Source organism: Rhipicephalus microplus, chromosome X, assembly GCF_043290135.1.
Source record: "Rhipicephalus microplus isolate Deutch F79 chromosome X, USDA_Rmic, whole genome shotgun sequence".
Classification (NCBI taxonomy): domain Eukaryota; kingdom Metazoa; phylum Arthropoda; class Arachnida; order Ixodida; family Ixodidae; genus Rhipicephalus; species Rhipicephalus microplus.
In genome coordinates this window covers 485,136,727-485,163,446 of record NC_134710.1, presented here as the reverse complement: position 1 = coordinate 485,163,446, position 26,720 = coordinate 485,136,727, and the positions used below count along the sequence as shown (strand labels likewise).

Below are 26,720 nucleotides of genomic sequence, written 5' to 3'. Positions count from 1 at the left end.
CCCTCTCTTTGCGAGCGACGCTCGCGAATGTTTGCAGGAATGTGCCGCAGAAAACATCCCACGTTCGGAGCGTGGACTCCCGATTTTCGAGCCAGGTCCTTGCGGTGTCTTCCAAATAGAAGAACACACGACGGAGCTTTTCGTCATTGTCTTAGTGGTTGAAGGCGGCCACACGGTCGTATGTTTCTAGCCAGGTCTCCGGGTCTTCGAACGATTACCGATAGAAAATTGGTGGTTTCCTGGGTTGATGCATGACGATCGTGGGCTGGGGTGCTGCGATTGTCATTGTCGCTGCAGTCGCGGTCTTGGCCTTGGTCTTCTACGCCTTGTCTTGTAGAAGCCCGTACTCCGGTGGTAGCCCTTGCTGTCGGCGGCTTGTTCGCTGCTCCTGGTTGGCGTCGGTGTCTTCTCCGCGACGTGGGCTGGGTTTACGGCTTGACAGGGGCGTCCGGTACATGAAAGAAGCAGCACCTCAACCAGATGTCACCTGGTCGTGACGTGGCCGAAGACAGGAGACTTCGTGTTGGGATTTAACTGTTTATTTGGGCAAACCTGTGCCCGGTAAACGGAAAGTCCAATTACAGCAGCAGTCTCGCACAGATAGCGGCGAACAGAGCGTCGGCCTTTAATCAACAACGGACAAGCGGCGAAGCACGTCGGCATTTATACTCTTGCCGTTGAATGTTTTAGCGTTATCGCTGGCAGTGGCGTAGGTTCCAGAACAATCTGTACCGTTCGTACAGTGGGCGTGATCTTATTGAAATGATCTACTACAGTCCGGAACCTTCTCGAAAACTGCAGGCGCGGTTTGCGCTGAGAATCGTGTGGTGTTTTGGGACGATAACAAAAACTTGGAAAATGGAACGTGGCAATATGCTTCACTGCGACATAGTATTGACATGCGGGCAGTATGACGCCTTCTTCTCGCTGCGTCAGCACATCATAATGTGACCATCCTTCCATTCTTTGTGGTAAAATACAGTAAAAGCTCGTTAATTCGAATTCCACGGGAACACTGAGCGATTTCGAATTAAACAAAATTTGAAATAATCAAAGTGAGCAAAAATGGGTGGATTTCGGGGGTGGGGTCAGGAAAAATATTTATTGGCCAAAAAAGTCGGTGATGACCATCTGCCTCTTTTCTCTTAATGCCACAGCTGCGGCTCTCTGTTCCAGCGCGCGGACGCGGCGCAGGGAATCCTCTTCACCCTCTTCAAAGCTGAAGAAGAGACGCGCCACATTAAGTGCCTCCATCATCGCAGAAGCTGACGGGCGCACATGCGCTTCGTCATTTTCATCTTCCTCACATTCTGGCTCTTCAGCATCAGGCTGCGCACCGGCTACTTGAGGGATAACGTCCTCATCAGTCAGGGCACCACACACCGATGCACCGGTGTCAACTTCAACATAATCGCCAAAACGTATGCCCCAAAGAGTGTCGCGCAATGCCACTGGCATGAGCTCCTCAGCCCCATCCACGTCGACGTCACAACTATCCTGCGCACTTCCAGCTGCAAATCCACTGTGGCGGAAACAGTTTGCGATTGTGGTCGTGGTCATCTGTTCCCATGCGCGCACTAACATGTGCATGGCAGTGAGCAGCGTAACGCCGAAGTCCTTCCTGTCGCCCGCGCACAAAATCATTCTTTCCAGGACGTCACGCCTATAAAAGCACTTAATGTTCCTTATCACACCCTGGTCCATTGGCTGTAGGACCGCAGTCGTATTTGCCGGAAGGAACACCTACTTAGTTGCTCTCAGCTCAACGTCGACTTTGTGCGCCGAACAGTTGTCGACGACAAGAAGAACGCGTCTGCCGCCCAGTTCCATTCGCCTGTCGAATTTCAGTAGCCACTTCCTGAATAGGTCACCTGTCATCCAGGCTTTCTTGTTTTCGGCATACTCCGCCGGCAGTGAGCGAATGTTTTTGAAGCACCGTGGCTTGAGTGCTTTGCCAATCACAAAAAGGGGGACCTTTTTCGTACCGGTCATATTTGCGGCGACCAGAACAGTGACACGCTCTTTGCTGCGCTTGTCGCTGGCACAGCTGTCTCCCTTGTAGGTGATCGTCTTGTCTGGCTGCAACTTGAAAAATAACGCTGTCTCGTCAGCGTTAAACACATCCTGTGGTGAGTAGCTCTCCAAGTACTGCTGCAGGGTGTCGCTTCTCCAAGTAGCGCATGTTTCGGCGTACACTTCCTTTGCCTCGCCAGATAACGTGCGGAATACGAGATTGTGCCGCTCCCTGAAACGATGAAACCATCCCTTGGAGGCGACAAAGTCTTCAATGTCCAAGCGCAGGGCGAAATCGGCTGCCTTGGCCATGATGATAGGGCCGCTCAATGCGATACTCTGGGCTCTCATTTCTTTAACCCAGATAATCAAAGCTGACTCCAGTTCCGGGAACTTCGCTGTCCTTAGCCTTTTTCGACTGGTGCCAAAATCCTCGGCTTCATAGGCGTTTTCAATGGCCGTCCTTTTGCGTATGTAGGTTGACAATGTGCTCGGAGGTATGCCGTGCTTCCTCGCAATTTTGTATTTGCTCGAGTTCCCTTGGTCAACCTCTGGCAAAATCTCCACCTTCTCCTTGACAGTCTTTGCGCAGTAGTTTCCCCGCGGCATCTTGCAACTTCGATGCGGAATAAGACGGCTTGACGGCGTGAACGAACAACGTGCTCGAGGAACAAAGTGACGCTGCCGGGAGCGGCCTAGGGCTGCTAGGACTACTGCGCCGATTCCTCAGCATCCCGTGGGTCCCGTGTACAAGTGGCGCCAGGCGCTGATATAGTGGGAGGGCTACGGAAAAAAAAAAAAAAATGCTCCCTGGATTTTGGAGGGCATACTTTGCTCGCCCTTTGCTCGGAGGCCACTTGAAGCTCGAAAAAACTGGTCGTGCCACCTATCGTTCGACCGTAAAAGCTTCCACTAGTGTTTGACGATGATGACGCTCGGCGGTGCGCGCTTCGAATTATCCGTAGAAGCAGCAATTTCTGTTCGAATTAACGAATCGTTTTACATATGGTCTCCTATGCACTTCGGACCGGACTGCGGCGACCATGTCGAATTACCCAAAATTTCGAATTAATGAGGTGTGAATTTTACGAGCTTTCACTGTAAAGCATTACTAATGGTCAGTGTGATGACATTCGTCATATGTTTTCGCTGGAAAACATGATCATTGAAACTTTTGAACTCAGTGTTTAAAGTAGGCATTGCAGGCAAGAATTCTGTCAGCAATGAAAGTGTGTCAATTGCTGAAGCCACGGGCAATCAGAAGTTTGCATACATAGCAAATTCAGCCAAACTGACCTTTATTAAATTTCTTTACAATCCTAGAAAGAATGGGTAAATCATGACACGTTGATGTAGCCAGATACAATATGCTGCCAGTGCATTACCTCTGAGTTGTAGTGAAGCACATCTTAATTTTAGCAGGCACACGTTTCTCTCGATTACAAGACAGTTTTTTTTTTCCCTTTTTTTTTGCAGCTGAAGTCGCGGGGCTAGGGTGCTTCAGCTGCCACTCATCAGTATCGCTACGTTGCAAAGCCTTGTGGCTCTTAAAAGCCATTGTTTCCGCAGATTTGTGGTGATTTGGGATTGAAAATTGGTATGTGGCACCCAAAGTTTTTGAATTAACCAGACTGGTACTGACCACCGCTTCATATTGACCACTCAGGCTTACGTTACAAAATACGGGACCGCGGAAATATATTGAAATAAGTGGGATGTCAAAATAACCGAGTTCGAGTTAATGAGGTTTTACTCTACTAGCAGCAGCAGCAGTCATTGTGCTGTCAGTCACAAATCATCGTGATCAGCCTCACTATGCCCACTGCAGGACAAAGGTCTCTCCCACGTTCCTCCAGTCAACTCGGTCCTGTGCTTGCTTGCCACTTTATACTCACAAGCTTCCTAGTCTTATCTGACCACTTAACTTTCTGTCTCCCCCTAACCCGCTTTCGTTCTCTGGGAATCTAGTCAGTTACCCTTCATGACCAGCAGTTATCCGGCCCATGTGCTATGTGCCAGACCTATGTCCATTTCTATAATAAGAACTATAATATTCTTAGGCCCGGTTTGTTCCCTGACCCACTCTGCTTGCTGCATCGTCCTGAATTAAAGCTGAATCCTCTTTATATGCCTCCAGGTTTCTGCTATATAACTTTCTCTTTAGGGTTAGTGCTAGACTACCATTCATAATTTCAGAATGTTTGCCGAATGTGATCCACCCCACTCTTATTCTTCTCGTTAGTTTAATCTTGCGGTTCGGCTCCGTGGTTACAGCCTGTCCTAAGTAGACGTACTCTTTTACAACTTCAAGTGCGCTGCTACCTATCTCAAAGCGTTGTTCTCTTCTCAGGTTATACATTTTTTTGTTTTCTGCAGAATACCGTATTTACGCACATAATTTGTGCCCTTGCATAATTTGTGCACCCCTAATATTTTCCCAGCTTTTCGAAAAAAAAAATGTTTACTCGCATGTTTCGCGCTCCCTGACTCGCTCGAGCCAGCTCGCCGGCATGCGCACCTTAGGCCATTTCGATGCTTCGGCCGGGTGCACGCCTCATCGAGCAGACGAGCGCAGTCAAAGAGGCCGCGATTGTGAAGTTCCTTCTTCCGAGGACTTCCCCCAAACTAGGGTCCCTAGAATACCACACTTGAACTCAAACCTGTTGATGGGTCGCCAAAACAGCTCGAGCGCTTGCCTCCCCATATCACCCAATCTCTACTGCCGAGATAATGGCGAGACTGCACGCTCGCATCATGGTACGGACGACTTTCTGCATCGGAGGCGTGCGAGGGGCTGTCCCATTAATTGTTCCCCTCGTTCTCTGCATCAGCGCTGCAACGCACGCTTGGTAAATATCGGAAGTTTAGGTTTGGCCATTCCGCCGCCGACGCGTTTTCTCGATTAGCTTGCGATGTGCTACAGTAATTATATATACATCAAATTTGAAGCTCGCTGTTGTAAATTTCATTGAGGAAAACGGCAGGTGTGCCACTGCAAAGAACTTCAAGGGGACATAACTTAATGTGACGATCGGTTCAATCGGTATACGCGAGAAAGCAGAGTGCGTGCTTGCTAATGCAAGTTTTCTGCCATTGAAGGAGGCCTTTTAAGTTATGAGCGGTTGCTTAGTTCTTTCAGTATCGTCATGTCATGGGACTTAGTTTCTCCCAGCATTGTCGAAAGAACTTCAAGAAAATGGGGCGTTCGAGTGTGCTTGATGGAACTGAGGACGATGCGCTTCGGGAGGGCGGTGGCAGGGGCCACGACGATGATTCAAAATCGAACTTCGTGATCAGTGATTCCCACTAGACCGCACTTGACCGGATCTGACTGGTGAAAGTACGTGCGAATTCTTTCAAAATTAGCAATTACACTTCGTTTATGCTCCAATTTATTTCTTCTTTTTTAAAAATGTATATACCGTGCGTTAGGACTGTGGCACAATATTTCGTATACGCTCACGCAATCCCCGCGTAATTGGAAATGCTGTAGGCCTATGTGCTGAGATTTGGGTGGATGGTAAAGGACCCCAGGTGGTCGAAATTTCCGGAGCCCTTCACCAAGGCGTCTCTCATAATCATATGGTGGTTTTGGGACGTCAAACCCCACATATGAATCAATCCCCGTGTAATTTGCGCATCCCCTTCTCGGGGCCCCAGATTCGTGAAAAAAGTGCACAAATTATGTGAGTAAATACGGTCATTTTAACTGTGAACTGTGTTAACAGTTCAAACAAATTGAACCTCATGAACTGTGTTGACTTCTTGGGCTGGCTTGCAGATGCTGGGTGATAGAAATATTAAAATTAAAGTAAAATGTTTTATATATGTTGTCTGGCTCTGGTGTGGAGAGAATGTTGATAGTGCACAACGTGGAAACAAAAAATATTCCTTTGGGGGTGCCTCAAAGTAGTGTCACTACTCCTTTGAAGGGATGTTTTCCTTTTTTTTTCTCAGTTCACACAGGAGTGGTTACAGACAACCGCGGGGGTGGTAGACAACTACAGCGTCAAAAACGGACATTGTTGTGATCTCTTAAGAGCTTTTGCTGTAAAAGAAACTAATCGTTGGCCCCGTATGGCGAGGGCATACCTTCGAAATCTCCCGGATTGTTCGGGAGACTTTTGGATTCGGACCGTTTTTTCCCGTTTGTGCAGTTGTCATGAAAATGTCCCGCAAAATCGAAATTTCTGTTCACGATCTAGCTGCATTGAGAGTTACGGTAATTTGCAGGTAAATCTGCTCCAGGCTTTTTGCCAACCCACCGCATTTTATCATAAATGAATTTAGGAGGCGTTCGTCTAAACTGGGGGGTCTCATTGCCGAGAGCACCACACTCTTGGAGTTAACGGATTCAGCAGACGCGGTCATATCAAACCAAATAACATATTTATTTAGCTACTAAACTGTGGCAGATACAAATTCGTGAAATTTCGCTGCCAAATTCCACTGTTCTCATTGGGCCAAAATTCCAAACACTTTTCCTAATCGCGGCAGGGGATATGAAATTTAGTACCGAAACCGTCGAACAAAAGCTGAGAGCAGCGTCCTCGAAGCTTTGGAAGTACGGGTGCAACCGGTGCACGCCCTGTCGTCTACAGTTCGAAGGGTTGTCATTGCCACAACCACGGTCGTTCTTGGCCCGATCATGTATGGCGATGACGTAATTGACAGAACTCCATAAGTGTGCGCGCATACAACGCTCGACCAGTGAAAGGAGCACTGCTTTCTAAAAACTCTGTGGACAAAATCACGGCAGATGCGATCATAGATAGCATAAATCGACTAAGTTTTGCCAGTGCACGTGGATTGAAAGGGAACTATGGTTTACCGGAACCGCCATGCACAAAACCGTGGGCACGGCAACGCGATAGCTACCTACGAGCTCTGAGGACACGCGGCTAACGCAGCGGTAGAATAAAGGCCGTAACAATGTAAAAAAAGGCTAGAAGCATTTTGGCGTTCCTGTCCGAAAAATCTAACAGCGAACAAAGCTTTGATCCGCGCTTTCGCGGCAGCCAGCTGCGCCATCCCGTCCGTTCACATGTGTCCCAAGAAGACATACGTGAGATGTTTTGATGGAATTAGATATTGCTGGTTGTTTTGATGACGCGAATTTTTTCACCTTGGTGGAAAATCTTCCTCGTGTGTTCGGCCACTCCAAGCCGTTATAAGACCGCAACGCCGATGCTTGTGATTGTGACCCCCTCCCACCCTGCTCTTGTTTTTTAAAATATTTATTCTGTTTTATTTTGGTTGCATAAACACAGAAATAATTCAATGTGACCCCCCCCCCCCCCCCCGCATTACAAATATGTCCTGGGGTCAGAATTCTTGAACTTGGCACTTACGCCATGAAAAAGTGCATGCTTGCTGAGTAAGTTACCAGCTGTTGAAGGCTGGTGTGCTCTGTTTGGTTCTCATACAGTTTCTAGACCCTTTCCCCTCTTCTCTCTTTGCTGCCAAGCATAGTTCAGTCCACTCGACTTGGAAGGAGAGGAGGCAGTGAACGATTGCGCAGGTTTGTGTCAAAGGCTGTTGCTTGGCAACTATCGATTCTGCCTAGATTCTGCTGTACTGATTTGTTTTTGAGCAGCATGCTTGTGATTGAAATATGACTATTAACAAAGGACGAACCATTTCGATATTAGTTACCAAGAAAAAAATAACCCCTCAAGTTCACTTATGGTTCCGACAGCACTGCACTGCATTCTGTCAACAAATACCACTATCTGGGTATCAACATTGCGGCTGATTTAAACTGGACTATGCACATTCAGTATGTAGCAAAATAAAGCCAGAAGAAGCTTTTCTTTCTTAAACGTGTCTTGAAAAAACGCCCTTGAGGTAAAGCTTCTCGCTTATGTTTCACTTATACGTCCTATATTAGAGTATGGCAACGTAGCCTGGTCCCCTTACACATCTGACTGTGTATCAACACTTGAAAGGGTGCAGCTTAAAGTAGTAGGAAAGGGTGCAGCTTAAAGTAGTACGGTTCATCTACAATCAACACCGGTGCACAGATTCACCTACTGAGTTACTGCGACGCGCAGGGCTCGCTTCTATATCCAGTAGATCAAAGCATCATCACTTCAAGTTTATCTACCTACTTCTGCACAATTCATTTAAAATTGAGGCATCAGACTAAATCAATATAAGTCACTCTAAGGTCACCGTACACAAACACTCACTCACTCTCGATGAGTTGTCTTGCAACTTGCAACAAGAACTCTTGTTTTATTCCTTTTTTTCTGCTATTGGTGCGGGAGTTGATTGCTGTAGATGCTTCCGTGGTGTTACAAACGATCATACGAAACACACTGAGCTGTCCAATGTAACACTGATATAGATGATTCACATTGTCAGATTGATTTCTAAATAAAATACTTCCTGCTAGTTTGGTGCTGTAACCTATTGTCTGTAACATATTATTAATCTACGATGCTGTAACCTGGGTAGGGTGGCTATAATGGTGAGGTGTGAAAAGCGGCCGCTGAAACTGGTCCCCAAAGCGCGCCGATGCCGCTTGGGGCGCTGCATGCACCGGCACGGGTAACCTTGCGGAGAAGACAAACGAGACAGCACGTGCCACTCTCCACGAAAATTGCTCTGGAAGGTGGTGAAGCTCTTTAAAGTCTCATCTCTGAAAACCACTCTTGAAAAGGCCTTGATATGTTCACTTTAACGTCCCAAAACCACCATATGATTATGAAAGACGCTGTAGTGGAGGGATCCGGAAATTTCGACCACCTGGGGTTGTTTATCGATTATACTCCAAGATAGAAGTTTCTATGAATGCACCCGTGCTGTGGGAGCCAGAATATCATTTTAATAAACCTCTTATTTATAATTGACATGTCATAAAGCATTCGTTAAACATGGTTGTAGTACCATAATTTATCTTGCTAAGATAAACGTAAAGCCAAGTGTTTGTCTCACTAGGCACGAAGAATTAAATGTGGATTTTACCTGTTCCTAGAAGCGTTGAGGATGAACATTGTCCTACAGGCTACCTTACCTATTAACCACCTTAAACCACGAAGACATTGACACTTTGTCCTTTCTTCAGCCATTGAGAACTTTCTATGAATCTATTTAAATATTGCAAGAAACGTCGCTACTATTGGCTGTCTTGCGCATTTTTAAAATAATTCTTATTACTGTATTGTATCTTTTACTGTGATGTCTCTGTGTATCTGTGCATAGTTTGATCCTGATGATTTCTGACACTTCATTATAACATCATGTATAATTAATTTCTTATGAATAATTCCCAACTATAGTGCTGTAGATATATGTAATTTTAAGTAATCAAAATCGACACATTAGATGCTTCGCCCAGCTAATTCACTTTCCCAAATAGTAGATCTCCCAGAATTTCGGTCACTCTACTTATTGATTTTTGCTTTTCATGTTCATGCCAAGTCATGATACATATGTATTCCCTCGCTCTCTATTTGTGGAGCTTTGTTTCATAACTTTTGTATTCGTACTTAGTGTAATTTTATACTTGTAAAGTTTATTTTTTAATCTACGTGTATGAATGTCTGTTGTGTATTGCTGCTTTGCCAACTTGTGACTGTGTCGGTACTTTGTCAATCACTCGAGCTTTTAGTCCCGTGCTTCTCGACCTATTGAAAAAAAAAAGAAATGAATTCTCTGACCAAAACAACTATAGCTAATTTAGGTGAATGAAAATAGCGAATTTGGCACAAGATGCCGGACATAGAACACAGTGGCCTAATGTGCATTGGAGAGTTGCATGTGATGGCTTATAACAACGTGGTGCATGTTAAATCTATTTCTTATTGTCACAGAAAGCCGCAATACTATTTCACCGTCAACTCTCTCCGCAAAGATATGATGACTGACCTTAAAAAAATTTAGTAATTCTGGCAACTTGCATCTGCAGGCAGATGCAAGTTACCAGAATAATCGCAGGTATTTGCAGTCTAAAATATTTGCAGTGTAAATAATTTTTGCCCCTTTAACTACACAGGGCTCGCTAGAATCGCAACTGTTTATGGAAACGGGAGCCTCACTTTTCCAGGTACTGCAAACTTAGTGCTCCGCGACCTGTACTATCAGCAGAAGCAAATTTTATTTTGGAAACATAACTGACAAATAGCGCTACCGTTTTGCAGGAACGACTTGCTGACAACTACAACTCGCACAATTTAAGCAGCAGCTCTATTTCTACATATATAATGAGTGCTCAAATACTAATTGCCGAAGTAACGTGCTATACCAGCAACAATGTTACTTATAACGCGTAACCACCAACAGTGCGAAACAAGGCGGGCGTTCTTGCACTCATCACGATTATTATAAAGTACCAGATTTCTCACAGCGTAGCTTGCCACATAATATAAAGGGCGACCATCCGCCGCTCAGCGGTATACGATTTATGGGCGACAGACACTGCTAGTGCATCAGATGGAAGTCTTTCGTAGTCTTCCTCATTTTATTCCATCTCATGCAGCATTTTTTCAACAGACAGAGCGACTCCCCCACTAAGTGATCTACGTTGCCACCCTTAGGACTCTTCAAGAGGCTGAACTGAAGAATTAAGTTTTGTGGACAAGCATAATGCAGCGACGCTGGATCTACTTTTTTTGGCGTTGACACGTTCAGGCATTTCATAGTAACCCAGTGCAATCACCGATTAACGAAGTACATGTAAAGCAGCTATTGCCTCTAAAAAAAAAAAACAGCGCACCCGAGGAAAACTCTGCGAAGTGCGCCGCTAACTACCCACGCCGCTGCCATCAGCGCCCCTAGTGGCATCGGCGTGCCGAACGGCCTTCTCCGGCAAGCAAAAAGCGTCGTGCTCATGACACCTCCCCATTCTAGCCAACCTGACCTGGGTATCTATATCTGCAACCAATGTATATTTCCGTGTTTAAGATGTATGTTATTAGTTGCTTATTGCATATAAGCACCTATGTAAAAATTCTACTGACATGTAATTACGCCCTGACCTACATTTGCACTGTGGCATCTCAGTGTCTTTTGCTAGTGATTTATTTTTCTTTTTTGATGTACACACCCTGTAAAAACCCCATTTTAGGTTGACAGTGTGCTATAATTAATAATAATAATAATAATAATAATAATAATAATAATAATAATAATAATAATAATAATAATAATAATAATAATAATAATAATACTAATAATAATAATAATAATACTAATACTAATAATAATAATAATAATAATAGTAATAATGATGCAGAAACGAGAAGCAGCTGATTGTTTTTGTATCGTGAATTCCGGCAGGGGTTTATTACAAATTCGTATCACACCGATATTCGTACCAGTTGTGATCTACGACTGGATTTCACTGTACAAATGTTATCTAACTTGTGTGCATAATGTCACTGGCATTTTCTGTTTTTGCTGCTTTTTAAACAAGTTTTCAGGATCTGTTTTTGGTATAGTGATGGAACTATTCAATATTGATGTGCTAGCACAACAGTGATCGGCCATAAATTTTTTTCAGCAAGTTAAAATAATGCACATCTTGATCTGGTTTATTTGCGCGAATGTCTAAAAGAAGTGTGGCTTGTAGTCTTCCTTTTGACTAACCGCAGTCACGTTGCATGGTGTAAATATGATCTGTTTTCCTGGGACATGAAAAACTTGTTTTGCCTTCATGAGCTTACAGTTTTGCTAATAGGTTTGCCAGACTGTTGCTAAGCATGCACTTATGTTTGTGCAGATGTGCTTGTGGAGTGTCTTGCATCAGCTGAAGTCCTCTTTCTTGAGTGAGTATGTCTGAGCGCTGAATCGAGTTGTCTCATTGTATATAGCAGTGGTTCTCAAATGGGGGTTCGCGAAGCAATTTCTATGATCTGCAAAACCCTCACCCGCATTTTTCTTTAAGCGTGACTGTGCCACATATGGATGAACTGTCCAAAATGAAGTGATGTGGCACTTTTGTTTGATGCTTTTGGTAGCAATAAAAGACACCTGTTTCACGCTCCAGTTTCCTTCATTACCTACGTACCCCCCTCCCTCCCCTCTGCTGCAAGGGGTCCCCCATCACTTCCACCAATCCACCAGGGGCTCCCGACACATTCATGGCTGAGAACCACTGCTATATAGCATAGAATATAACTCATTAAAAGGGGTCCTTTACGACCCCCTGCACTTGGTTGTAAAACAAATACAGTAGACTCGTGATAATTCAAACTCTGATAATTCATACTTTCGGGTAATTCAAACAAAATTCATTTTTTTTGGTTGGCCCTCTATTCTTTCAATGTATTTAAAAGCCTCTTAATTCAAACTCCACCATTTGGTCAATTCATACTTTTTGCGGGTACATACCATAAAGTATCTGCTGCTTTCCCACTGTTATTTAAAAATTTATGTGCCTATATAATCCTAGCAGTCTAAATATGAAAAATTAGCACCTGAGGCCTTCAAGGAAAAAGGCTTTACAAGTAAACAAATGCTTGAAATGAAGCACACGCATAGTTAATTGTAATGGTTCTCAAATGGTATAGAGAGCTTTGTGCTGAATGCACATACCTACAGCAATGAAGCAGTTGAAAATTAATTATTTTTTTTAAAAGGTCTGATCAGCAGTAAATGGCCAATAAACTTGTGGACTTTACACTTGTGCTTTCTGCTCACTGCATGCAGTTAGGACTTAAAAACACTACACAATTTTTTAAATGTGATAATATCAATGCATAATAATAATGTTTGATGTCACCTCACCCAGAGTGATCTATCTGATAACTTCTGATAGTTTAAACTTCTGATAATTCAAACTTCTTGATAATTCAAACAAAATTCAGAGGTCTCTTTGAGTTTGAATTAACGAGAGTCGACTGTACATTAGAAAGCACATTAGAAGTCATACTGGGAGAGTGTGATCACCTTTCATGATACACACTCGAGGTCATGATGTGCACTGGCATAGATTCTTTTTCCCTAGTCATGCCTCCCTCAGTAATTTCCAGCACACTCCAGAATGTAAGAAAAAGCCCTGTTGCTATGCTCATTCCTAACGGATGTGAAAAAATCTTGAGCTGATTGGAATTGTAATACGAATTTTATTGCTCACACTAGTTTCATAAAGTTTGCACATACTGTGTGGGCCCATAGACATTGGCTAGTTTGGGTCCAAAAAGATGCATTTTATAAGGGCACTTTGGAAAAACATAACTGAAGAAGACAAATAATATCTAATAAAGAATGTGAAAAGAAGCCGTACAGTACATTAAATAACCACACCAAGAAAAACAAAAACTGGTACAATACAGGAGAAAAAAATAACTTCTACATACATAATAAAATTAGGATAGCCATTTTATTAAATCAGGACATTCTTCTGAATAATGCTTTAGTGCCTTGGTGAAATTTGAACACACTTTTATATGAATAGGTATATCATTCCAGATTTTAATACCAGCGAACTGTGAAATCCGTTCACCACATACGTTGTGACTTTGTGGAATGTTCCATTTACCAAAGGTTAGTTGTCTGGTAGAACGAAAAGGGGCGGAAAACATCGACACATTAAAAGGGTCATTGTAATTAATAACCGTGTATCCATATTTAGCTTGTTTTAATTTCTATAGCTTATCGAATGGCAAAATAAGTAATTAGAAAAACAGAAGTCTTTCTCGTGAGTCAATAAATTTTGATTATGAGGTCATTTTATGCTTACTTGTAAAAGTGGTTCAATGTCTCGTTAAGCTCGGTCAAGAGCACATATGGTCTGCTACATACTTGCTTGAGAACATTTTCTGTGTGTGTATGCTCTTATTAAAGGGCCATTACATGATCGCTCAATAATTTATGGTTTTCAGAGGAAAAAAAATTAGAAGTAGAGGGGAGAAAAAAAATTGGAAGTAGAGGGTTTATCATACCTATTCATACAGTAAAACCTCGCTGATTCGAAGTCACTGGAACTGTGAAAAATTTTTGAAATATGTGGGTTTTCTAATTAATGAAAGATACAAGAAGCGGAATGCAAGGAACTTCGAATTATGGAAAGTCATTTTAGAGGTGGTCATTTGCTGTGCCAGCTAGTTTGTGCCTACAGGGCTTGTGTTTTTCAGCAATAGCTTGTCTCAATTTCGCCGCAAACTGGCAGGACTGTGGACCTCATTTCTGCTAGCGCAGAAAAAAAAAAGTCCCGCGATCAGCTGAAATGCGCCTCTACGAAATTAGATATACTTCACTGTGACACAGTGGTGACATGCAACATGTCGTCTGCACCTTGCAGCGTCAGAGCATCATGATGTGACTATGTGCCCATTCTTTCTGGTACAATAGACAAATTATTTTTTGGCCAGTTTGATAGAATATGCGATATGTTTCCGCTGGAAAACATGGTCATTGACTTTCTCAAAGTGTGTTTTTGAACAAGGCGTTGCAAGTTCGCAAATTGCTGGAGCGACTGCCAGCCAGAGGTTGGCATACATTAGGAATTTCGTCAGATTCTCCTTTATTGATTTCTTTATATTCCTAGAGAGAATGGATGAATAAGGACGTGCTGACATTGTGAGAAGCATGCGACACACTCCCCACATGTCACTGCTGTGTTGCAGTGAAGCATTTCGATTGATTATGAGAGTTTTTTTTTTCCCCCCCGCTAACAACAGCGTGGCTGGAGCACTTCACGTATCACTCATTAGTATCGCCACAGTGCATTGTGGGTTTTAAGGGTCATCGTTTCTGTGGATTTGTAATTTCTGTGGATTAGTATCGCAACTGCATGTGCAGACTTTAAGAGCGCTGTGATCCTGCGGCGGCATTGCTTCGAGCCACAAAGAAGGATCTTGAAGGATCAAATCTGACAGGTGCATGATATTCGAGTAGGAAGCACATCTATGGCATCTCCGGGGGAAAGCACTCAGAAGTATGAGTGACGCGAGCAGCGCTACTTCTTATACAGCGCCGCATCACGACCACTCTCTTAATTAAGGCGGACCAACGGCTCCTGTTAAGAAGCGCACGTTAGCACTGACATTGAAAGTAATAAAGGAGATGTTGGCCAGACGTGTGGCACATACCCATGAGTGGGTGTGTGCCACAGGTGATTGACAACTTGTATGTACCAAGTAATGGCGAGAACAGACTCTGGTACTTTTAACATGTAAGCGTTAAAGGCCAACTCCGGCGATTTTTCGAGGTCAATGGATCTTAATGAAATTCGCTGGGTACGTTCCTTTGCACACTTTTGTTATTCATGCCAAATTACAGGCTTGAGAGATGCGCTGATTGTTTGCAAATGAATTTCAAAGATTGCCTTAAGAAGCTCGCTTGCCAAAATTATTGGCAATAGTGTCAGTGTGATGTCCTGTGTGGCATGTCAATGGAAGTGACGCAGCCAATGGCATGGCTACTTTGGCCGCTACCGCGTTTATTGTGCTGGCCACAAGGCGATGGGGGCGGTGTTTGGCACGGGTATAGCACGGGAAAGCTTTCTTCCTTTCTCTGTGGTGTTTGCCTGGTGCTTCGCTGGTCTGGCTTGAAGTTTTCATACTACGCGCCAGCGGGACTAGTGTACGGCCTCTGGTTCGTACCAAATAGTACATCATACGCAGACCCGGTCAGATTTCGGTTTCGTTTTTGCACCTTTTTGCTTATTAAGAATTATTTTCAAATTTTCTAAGCATTTCAGCTAATGGGCTCGTGACAAGAGTGTCTTGGGAACATAGAAATACCATTACCTTGACATGCTCGAAAAATCACCGGAGTTGGTTTCTAAGAAAAAGCTGACATTGGCAGCGTTGACCCGGCGAATGCAAAGAATGAATGTCAGGGTTCCAGCAAGAGTTGAACCCCAGCATTCTGCATAGATAATAAATATTCTACCATAGAGCCACGACAGGTTTCACAACTACTCCTCAAACAGACCCTAACGTTCGTGAAGCGACAATTGTGATTGCAGTGCCGGCTATCCAATTTTATGAACATTGCATATGTGCTCCTTTGATACAGCCGTCACGTTGAGTTAACATGGGTTGTAGTTAGGTGCCATTTGCTGTAGTTGAATTATGTATCAGTGTCCAGGCCTATCATCCTCTTGAGCACGAACGCTTTATATCAGCTTACCGCTTCTGGTGTTGTTCATATCCATGCTGCTGTTGGCATTGTTACGCAACTGCAAATATCTTGTAATATGAAACATATGTGGCGGTTTAATGTAGATCTGTGCTTGCATTTGTACTTATCTGTAGTGCCAGTTCATCATGTATTGCCGAATAAAAAAAAATAACACAGTGACCTTCTATCCGCATGCTTCCCATAACATCAATTCTCAAGGTATGTGGAATCTGCTAAATTTTTCAACATCGTCTGCAAAACTACAAATGATGAAGCCTCGATACATATTTTGGATGCCAATCTATGCTTAAAGAGGTAAATCATGGAATCAAGAGGCCAGACTAACTGGTGAAGTTAGTTCATTGGACATCCTATTTTGTAGGCATGGTTCACACAGTGGGCATCTATCTCTATTTAATGACCAGCAGGCCATTCTCACGCACAAAAAAATATTGCAAAACATGTATGAGTGCACCTGTGTCTCACAAAAACCAGGAAATATTTCATTGCATTGCACTACCAATGAAGTACTACCTCAGTTCAGATTATTTTGCCTCTTTCAACACAAACATTGTGAGGAGCATTTATTATTTTTTCATACTATTTCTGTGTCATTTTATCTCTAAAAGGTGTGTGCTCAACTTTTTGCTTTGAATGCTTTTGCGCATATATAGTGCTTCTTATTGCCCTGTTTATTACGTGGCCACTGAATGCAAACTAAAATTTTTATACATTCCATAGTATTTTTGTAGGTCACTATGGTCTTCAACACTATGGTCTTCAAAATTATGTATCGATGTTTTTTTTTAGTATAAACACTCCACCAAAAATTGACATGTTGTTATTGCACCTCAGATATGCATAATATTTGCTTTTTGATAAATAATGTACACAAGTATGAATGTAAACACCAGATCAAGATTAATTGATGTTCAAGAAGTGGTCAAAATTTGGCCGTGTAGCCCTATTGTTTCGGTTGCACTGAGCATTTATGTTGGTTTTGCATGCAATGCGCCACGATTGCTTGGCAATGTGAGGTTTGCGCTGCTAAGATCGATACAGCAGCTGCATTTACATTTAAGTGGAATGCAGTAAGACTGGTATACCAGTACAGTATAGACCGGTGATAACTTAAGTTGCAGGACTCGCGAATATCCACACTATAAGCGGTACTGCACTATAACCAAAACAACCTTTTTCAAGGGCAGAACTTGCGTAAAACATGTTGAACATGCAGCTTCGCGTGTCCGAAAATCGAAACATGTGATACGTTTTTGCTAACATTTAAATTCCTAAATGTTAAAAAAATTTGACGTCAAAAACACGCAATGCCAATGAAATTAACGCGAAAAGGTGGTGGAGTGTCTAACAAATGAAACCACCATCGCAGAAATTCGCCGACTACTAGAGCACCTCGATTATGCTCATAATATAGAAACTATTGCCACCCACACGTAGTGGGTCGACTGCAAGAGCGGCTCTATCATCTGGAGGAAAGAAAGAAGATCGCGTGCCTCTTCTCGACTCTAGAGCCAGTCACGACTGACGCATCGTCCCAGCGCTAGCTATTCGTTGGTTTAATAAACTCCCAGTACCTGTGATTCATCGTGACAAATTGGTGGAAGGTGCTGGGTAGTCTCACACATGCTACAGACCCCCCAGGAAGCCGCAATACGAGTCCAGTGCCAGTCAATACTCCCGTGCATCGGACCAGCAGCCAAATCAGGGGATTGCCTCCGGAAGTCGACGATACTGCGCCCACCACGTCAACAAACATGACCAGCACTTCAGTACAAACCTTGCCAACCGGCACGGGAAGCACGTCGTCGAACCGCTATACGTTAAAAAGCCCATGGGCACCGCCGACGTCCCATGGTACGGAGTGCGAGGACGTTGAGGACTGGTTGGCGGACTTCGAGCGCGTAGCCACCTTGAATCAGGGGGACGACACAGTGAAACTGGGTCGTGTCTACTTCTTTCTCGAAGACGGGACACGCACTTGGTATCAAAATCGAGAGGCGCAGCTGATGACGTGGCCCGAATTCTCTCGTAGACTTCTGCAGACATATGCCAGCGCTGACCGCCAAGAAAGAGCTGAACGAGCTATTCTTGCTCGCGTCCAGTTGCCAAACGAAACTGTGGCCGCGTACGTCGAAGACATGACGCGCCTCTTCCGATGGGCAGATTCAAGAATGACGGAAGACAAGAAGTTGCGTCACTTGATGCGCGGTGTCAAGGACCAGCTTTTCGCTGGCCTCGTGCGAAGCCCTCCGAAGACGGTTTCGGAGTTCTTGTCCGAAGCCGTGACAATGGAAAAAATGCTGCAGCAGCGATCAAACCAATACGACAGGCAAGTCAGTGGCATGTCCACTGCTGACATTTTCACTGCCGCTGGGACCAGTAATGACTCCTTACGTGAACTCATCCGTAGTATCGTACGTGAAGAGTTGCAAAGGCTGGTGTAACACCTCATTCTACGGTTAGCTCTATTGCAACTGTGATCAAGGATGAGCTGCACCAGGCCCTCCAAGACAACTTGCCTCCTGATACAGCTGCGTCAGCTCCTGCTGAATACCGCCGTGGGACAACCTACATGGAAGCCTTGAAACGCCCTGCTGCATTGCCGCCATTGTTCGTTCATCCTGTCCCTGCAGTTTCACTCGAGTCAGCACAGCACATACCATACTATGAAGGCACGTACACGCCACCGCCCCTGCCCTTTGCCCATGGTGCTTCTGTCGCCCATCGTTCGGTGCAACTGGTCCAGTACATCGACGATCGGCACTCATTTCCTTGGAAGTCTGATGTCTGGCGCACACCCGATCACCGGCCTCTATGCCTTCACTGCGGAGAAGCTGATCACTTGTACTGCCAGTGCCCATATCGCCGTCTTGGGCTTCGTGGCTTCTCTGCGTACTCGCCGCCACCCCGTTACGGCCAGAGACCACGCGACATCAAAAACTACCTCTCCCAGCAGCATGCACCACCGTCTGCCGGGCGCCAGTCGCGCTCGCCATCACCAAGGCGATTTTCATCAATGCCCCAGCGGTATTCTACCGCACGATCTCCCAGCCCCCGCCGGGAAAACTAGCCGAAGCGACCTCTGGGGGCGGGGTCGCTGAACGTCGAAGCGCTGAAGACCTCCTATTGATGCAGAACCGTACAGAAACTGGTCTGACATCACCTGCTGCTGCAAAGGCTAGCCGGCTTTCACTCGACATAGCAGTGACAATTGATGGTTGTGTAGTTAATGCGTTAGTGGACACCAGTGCAGACTATTTCATACTGAGTGGGAAACTTCCAACACAGCTGAAGAAAGTAATCACGCCGTGGCATAACTCGCAGATTCGGACAGCTGGTGGCCATGTCGTTACTCCACTGGGCGCCTGCACAACTAGAGTACAGATTCAAGGGTATACATTAGTAGCAAGCTTCCTTGTTCTACGTGAATGCTCCCATGACGTCATTCTGGGAGTTGACTTTCTACAGGAAAATGGAGCTATCATTGATCTGCAAAAGTGCCGTGTCACGTTCTCAGCCTAGCGAGCAATGAACGTTCAGGATGACGGAAGGCGTGTCGACGTACTCCGTATTTCTGAACAGAGCGTGACGCTTCCTCCCCGAGCAAGTGTTCTAGTCGACGTAACATCCTCTGGTTTGAGCGAAGGCGATGTGGTGGCCGAGACAAATTTAGAACACCTCCTGCAGCAAGGCATCGGTGTAGCGAGAAGTGTAATACACATTCCTGACGGCCGATCTGAATTGCTCGTTACCAACTTTAGCAACGAGCATCGACACCTTTTCCGCGGCACTTCGATAGCGTTTGCCCACGAAGTAGCAAACTTAACCAACTGTCTCACGTCAGAAATAGTGGATAACGCAGACACGTCAATGAGCAACATTGACATCAATCCTGATCTATCCACCGATAACCAGACTGCGCTGCGAGCACTCTTGTTCGAGTACAGGTCTTGCTTTGCAAGTTGCTCAAAGATCCGTCAAACGTCCATCACTCAAGACAGGATCATCACGTACGAGGATGCACGCCCAATACACCAGCACCCCTACCACGTGTTGGCTAAAGAACGTGTAGCGGTACGTACACAAGTTCGCGAGATGCTTTACGATGGCATTATCGAACCATCCAACAGCCCGTGGTCATCTCCAGTCGTGCTTGTCAAAAAGAAGGACGGGTCGCTACGCTTCTGCGTCGATTACCGAAAGCTTAACAACGTGACCAAAAAGGATGTGTACCCGCTGCCACGTATCGGCGATTCACTGGATAGACTTCGTCGTGCCCATTATTTCACTTCTCTCGGTCTCAAAAGCGGGACCTGGCAAATCGAGGTAGATTGGCGAGACCGCGAGAAGACAGCCTTCGTGACTCCAGATGGCCTATACCAATTTGGAATACTCCCTTTCTGCTTGTGTTCAGCGCCAGCAACTTTCCAGCAAATGATGGACACTGTCCTCACAGGGATCAAGTGGCAGACTTGTCTTGTCTACCTTGATGGTGTGGTGGTCTTCTCTGCCACGTTCGAGCAGCACCTTCACTGCCTGCGCAGTGTGCTGGAGGCTATCCGATCAGCGGACCTCACACTAAAGCCACAAAAGTGCCACTTCGGCTGTGAAGAACTAAAATTTCTTGGACATGTAGTTAGCGCCGAAGGAATCCGGCCTGATCCAGACAAGCTTGCCGCTGTTGCTGAATTACCAGCTCCTGTCGATAAGAAAGCCGCCCGGCGCTTCCTTGGTTTGTGCGCTTACTATCGCCGGTTCATTCATGGCTTTTCGCAGATACCAGAACTTCTGACTCGTCTCACAAGGGACGACACGCTGTTTGTCTGGGAAAACGAGCAGCAAGCAGCTTTTGATGAACTGCGACAGTGCATGCAATCAGCGCCCGTTCGCGCTCATTTCGACGATGATGCTGACACGGAGGTTCATACTGACGCTAGTAACGTTGGGCTTGATGCAGTGCTCGTTCAGCGTCAAGAGGGCATCGAAAGAGTGATAGCCTATGCCAGCCGCTCTCTATCCCGTGCCGAGGCGAATTATTCTACTACGGAGAAAGAGTGCCTCGCAGTCGCGTGGGCAATCACCAAGTTTCGCCCGTACTTTTATGGTCGTCCCTTCAAGATAGTGACGGACCACCACGCCCTCTGTTGGTTGGCAAGCCTGCGCGACCCTTCAGGATGGCTAGCACGGTGGAGCTTGCGGCTTCAGGAATTTGACGTCACCCGGCCGTAAGCATGAAGACGCTGACACACTGTGATGCACACCCCTTCATGTTGTCAGTTAGGAAGCAGAGGAAGACGAAGGCTTCGCCGTTAGCGCATCAGACTTGAGCAAACGGCAGCGAGATAATGCAGAGATTCGTCCAATCATTGATCATTTAGAGGGTTAGGGCGCAATCATACCACGTCATTTATCCCGCTCGTTGACGTCGCTCTTCCTGCGAGACGGTGTGCTGTACAAGAAGAACGCTCGTTCGAACAACCGGGCCTACCTCCTGGTGGTTCCTCGAGACATGCAAGAGGACGTCCTCTTCGCTTGCCATGACGAACCCACATCCGGTCATCTGGGCTACTCACGGACACTTGCCAGAGTGAGCGAGAGGTACAATTGGCCAGGACTTTCGGCAAGCGTCAAGAAGTACTTCAAGAGCTGCCGGGAATGTCAGCGCCGAAAGCAACTATCTGTTAAGCCAGCTGGTTTGCTTCAGCCCATTCAAGCACCTTGCACGCCATTCGACCAAGTCGGCATGGACATTCTCGGGCCGTTTGCCCTGTCTGCGGACAGCAACAAATGGGTGATCGTCGCGACCGACTATTTGACGCGCTACGCTGAGACGCAGCCGACCCCACGAGCCACGGCTTCTGAGGTAGCACAATTTTTTATGCGCCATATCGTGTTACGACACGGTGCTCCTTCCAGTATAATAACGGACAGAGGGACGGCATTCACGGCGCAGCTTATGGACGAAGTTTTCAAACTGAGCAACACCAGACACCGAAAGACAACTGCATAGCACTCGCAAACCAACGGACTTACCGAGCGACTGAATAAGACCGTCGCAGACATGATCTCAATGTACATCAACGTACAGCACAAAACATGGGACCGGATCTTACCTTACGTGACCTTCGCGTATAATACCACCGTGCAAGAGACCACGCGATTCATGCCATTTTGGCTACTCTACGGCCGCGAAGTGCAGACTATGCTGGACTCTATGCTACCGTGTCATTCGCAGAGCGTGCTGAGGAAGCCCGGCAGCTCGCTCGACTACACATCGGCCAGCAACAGCAGGCAGACGCACGGCGCTATAACATCCGCCATAGAGAAGTGTTTTACAACCCCGGAGACCAAGTTTGGGTGTGGACGCCCGTCCGCCGCCGTGGCCTTAGTGAAAAGGTACTGAGCCGGTACTTTGGCCCATATAAAGTGTTATGCCGCGTCAGTGACGTGAACTACGAAGTGATTCCAGACACAACATCGCAGGCACGGAGCAGGACACGACCGAGGCAGGACGTCGCTCATGTGTTGCGCATGAAATCATTTATTGCGCGTTGTTTGTAACTTTTTCCTTGCTGCACTGTTCTTTGTGTTATTTATTTATTTTTGTGAACTTGCTTCTTCGTTCACTGATTTTTCCTATATTGGCATGCTCATCAATTTCTACTTTTACATTATCCGAATTTCCATTTTCTTTTTTTTTTTACGTGCCTATGTCGTAACATCGGGGTGGTGCTATGTACTTTTATTTCCCTCTTTTGGGACTTTTTTTTTCTTTTCGAAAGGGGGGATAATGCCACTCACACATAGTGGGTCGACTGCAAGAGTTGCTCTACCATCTGGAGGAAAGAAAGAAGATTGCGTGCCTCTTCTTGACTCGAGAGCCAGCCACGACTGATGCATCGTCCCAGCGCTAGCTATACGGTGGTTTAATAAACCCTCAGTACCGGTGATTCACAGTACATAGTGCTTCATAGAGAAAGCAACAGAATACCAATCAAGAAGGGTGTAAGGCAGGGGGACACAATTTCCCCAATGCTGTTTACCGCGTGCTTACAGGAGGTTTTCAGAAGCCTAGAATGGGAACAGTTAGGGATAAGAGTCAATGGAGAATACCTTAGTAACCTGCGCTTTGCCGATGACATTGCATTGCTGAGTAACTCGGGGGACGAATTGCAACTCATGATTACGGAGTTAGACAAGGAGAGCAGAAAAGTGGGTCTTAAAATTAATCTGCAGAAAACGAAAGTAATGTACAACAACCTCGGCAAAGAGCAGCGCTTCGAGATAGGTAATAGTGCACTTGAAGTTGTAAAAGACTATGTCTACTTAGGGCAGGTAATAACCGCAGAGCCAAACCACGAGATTGAAGTAACTAGAAGAATAAGAATGGGGTGGAGCACATTCGGCAAGCACTCTCAAATTATGACAGGTAGATTGCCACTATCCCTCAAGAGGAAGGTATATAACAGCTGTATCTTGCCGGTACTTAGCTACGGAGCAGAAACCTGGAGACTTACAAAGAGGGTTCAGCTTAAATTGAAGACGACGCAGCGAGCAATGGAAAGAAAAATGGTAGGTGTAACCTTAAGAGACAAGAAGAGAGCAGAGTGGATTAGGGAACAAACGGGGGTTAAGGATATCATAGCTGAAATCAAGAAGAAGAAATGGACATGGGCAGGGCATGTAGCGCGTAGACAGGATAACCGCTGGTCATTAAGGGTAACTGACTGGATTCCCAGAGAAGGGAAGCGGGTTAGGGGGAGACAGAAGGTTAGGTGGGCAGATGAGATTAAGAAGTTTGCGGGTATAAATTGGAAGCAGCAAGCACAGGACCGGGTTAACTGGCGGAACATGGGAGAGGCCTTTGTCCTGCAGTGGACGTAGTCAGGCTGATGATGATGATGATGACCGGTGATTCATCGTGACACTATGTCGAATCACGTCCGGAATTTGACACGTCCAAAGACGACAATCATTCGAATTCATCGGTGCACCTACATCCAATTTGAGACATCGCAATTGAATTGGGAACCACTATTTGAGCACTACAGGTGCAGCCCCTGTTTTCATTGACCATGTGTATCTCTTCCCATCAAGTGGAGCCACCGCAAAGAGTTTCGTTAATTTGGTATACCAAACCGCAACTTAGATTCACGCGACTGCTACCGATCGAAGCGCAACCAACGCTGATTAGGTCTAGCTTGCTGTTTGGTATGTTGTCGTCGAAAGTTTGTCCAGAACATGAAGATTCAGCGTCAAAAAGATCACACTAGCAGTGAACCAAGAACAGTTTGCATGATACGAAGTTCGCTTTCATAGCTTGCAAATCAGCAACGACGACAACTCGCAAAGCTTACGTACGACAGTGCATTGGCAGCGAAAGTGAAAGCTCGCGTCATAAAACCATAAAAGGGTTTCAATGTACGGACAAGGAAGCAAAAGTGATATTTGTTGCAAGCTCGATAACGACGACATCTTTCTCTACAGGAAACTTTTAAGTGCATGCAGTTGATAAGGGTGGGATCGCACGTGCCATGTTGAGCGGCGTGCGACCAAAGCCACGCTAGTGACGTAGTACGCTGCAGCCGCGTCAGCGCCAGTGCAAAGGCTTATCGGTCACCAAGGCAATCGTCCTCCTGCTTTACTCATCAAGCCTGTGCAGTGTCCCGTTTTCTTTTTTTTAATTTTCTTTTTCTTTCCTCCACCCTTCGTCCGTTCACTCCGTGTCCTCTCCTTTTCCGTAACGACTTCGTCCTTCGCTTTCCAGAGGCGCACCTAGCCCGCCTTCTTTCAGAAGCCCACTCGCTACTGCATTTGTCACAAACAATTTCCAGCAACCGCATTATAACCGGTCTTTCATCTTGGGGGACTGCACAATAAGCGATATGCGTATACATGGGGTTCTATGGGAGGGTAAATGGGAGTAGAAAAAGACTGCATTTAAGCAATTCTGCACTATAAGTGGTTACGTTATAAATGGTCTACACTGTATTAAGGGGCACGTTGAAGAACAGCAGATGACTGAAACTAATGTTGAGTCCTCTACCCTAGTGTGCCTCATTATGATATACAGTAGACTCGCGAAAATTTAAACTCTGAAAATTCATACTTTTGGTTCATTCAAACAAAATTCAATTTTTGGTCGGCCCTCTTTTTTTTCAATGTATTTAATAGCCTTTTGGTTAAAACTCCATCATTCTGCTAATTCATAGTTTTTTGCGTTTTCATACCAAAAAATATCTGCTGGCTTCCCTATAATATTTAAAAATTTGAGTGCTTATATAATCCTTACAGTCTAAAAATGAAAAAAAAAAAAAACCAGGCTTGCGCGGAAGGCGAAGCACAGTCACAACGAAAGCTAAGAGAGCAGCCTTTCAGAGTCTTTTCTAAACACTCATTGGCTAACTGCTGCAAGCACACTTGCTGGGTACCCAGTGTGGCAGTGGTTCTCAGCCATTGGTGTGTCGGGGACCCCTTGTGAACTGGTGAAAGTGATGGGGGAATCCTTGCAGCGGAGTTAAGAGAGGGGGGTACGTAGGTAAATTAACACAACTAAAACGTGAAACACGCACCTTTTATTGCTACCAAAAACACCAAACAAACGTTCCAGATCACTTCATTTTTCACAGTTCATCGATACGTAGCACAGTCGCGCTTAAAACAAATGCGGGTGAGTTTCTCGGATCATATAAATGGCTTCACGGACCCCCATTTGAGAACCACTGCACTACGACATTAATAATAATACATTCTAGGTAGTAGGCCGGCATTCACTATGCTATTCTTCGTCATTCTTCTGAGAAGTGTGGCATCCGATAAAGTCTTGCAAGGAATTTTGTGCCAATTGTTGCAGTGGTTGATGACGATGAGGAATTATGCCTGAAGTGGGTATGCACCACAATTAATAGGGGATCAAGGACAAGCTTTTGTTATGGGTTGAAGCATTGTACGACCCACTCATTACACAATTTGCATTGTGGGACGCCTGGTTGTTCCTTTGCTGGTCTAAAATGCTTTATTACTCATATTAAGGCAATTTCTTTCCTGATATCAGGTCTGCCTAAGGCAAGTTTGTGACCAAGTCTCAAGCAGGAGAGTGGCTCAGTGGTAGAATACTGGGCTCGCACGCAGCGGACTTGGGTTCGAGCCCCACTGTGTCCTTGGTGTTCTTTGTCTACTGAGTTTTTTTTCTAACTTCGTGCGACAGTGGCTGCGAACACCAGTGGCGGCGGATAACTATAGCGGCACACGTGACCCGAGTTGTGCTCTCATAACAGCTTTCACTGTAAACTAAGTGCCTCAGACTTTCACGGAAAAAGGCTTTGCTAGTAAAGAAATGTTTAAAACGAAGTACACGAATGGTAAACCGTGATGCTTCTCAACTGGTATGGGGAGCTTTCTGCTGAAGGCACTTATAGCAAAAAAGCAGTTGGCAATTCATGATTTCTTTAAAATGTCTGATCAGCAGTAAATGGCCAATTAACCTGTGTACTTTACACCTCTGCTTTCTGTTCATTGTGTGTAGTTAGGGTTTAAAATGCTTAAAACTTTTTAATCAATGCCTAACCATAATGTGGTGTGTCACTTCTCCCAGAGTCATATATCTGAGAACT

At 45.3% G+C, this 26,720-nt stretch overlaps 1 protein-coding gene across 15 annotated transcripts in view; it reads left to right on the top strand.

Annotated features, from left to right (window-relative positions):
• The window catches only part of LOC119160784 (uncharacterized), a 708,235-nt gene that overhangs the window by 142,284 nt on the left and 539,231 nt on the right, over window positions 1-26,720 (top strand). For all 15 annotated transcript variants that reach the window (XR_012887742.1, XR_012887741.1, XR_012887743.1 and 12 more), the window contains one exon: window positions 11,738-11,783. Coding sequence is in view for 12 of the 15 variants with exons in the window: in XM_075880899.1 (XP_075737014.1) it covers window positions 11,738-11,783 (46 nt within the window). In the remaining 3 variants the exon portion in view is untranslated. The remainder of the gene's footprint in view (window positions 1-11,737; window positions 11,784-26,720) is intronic.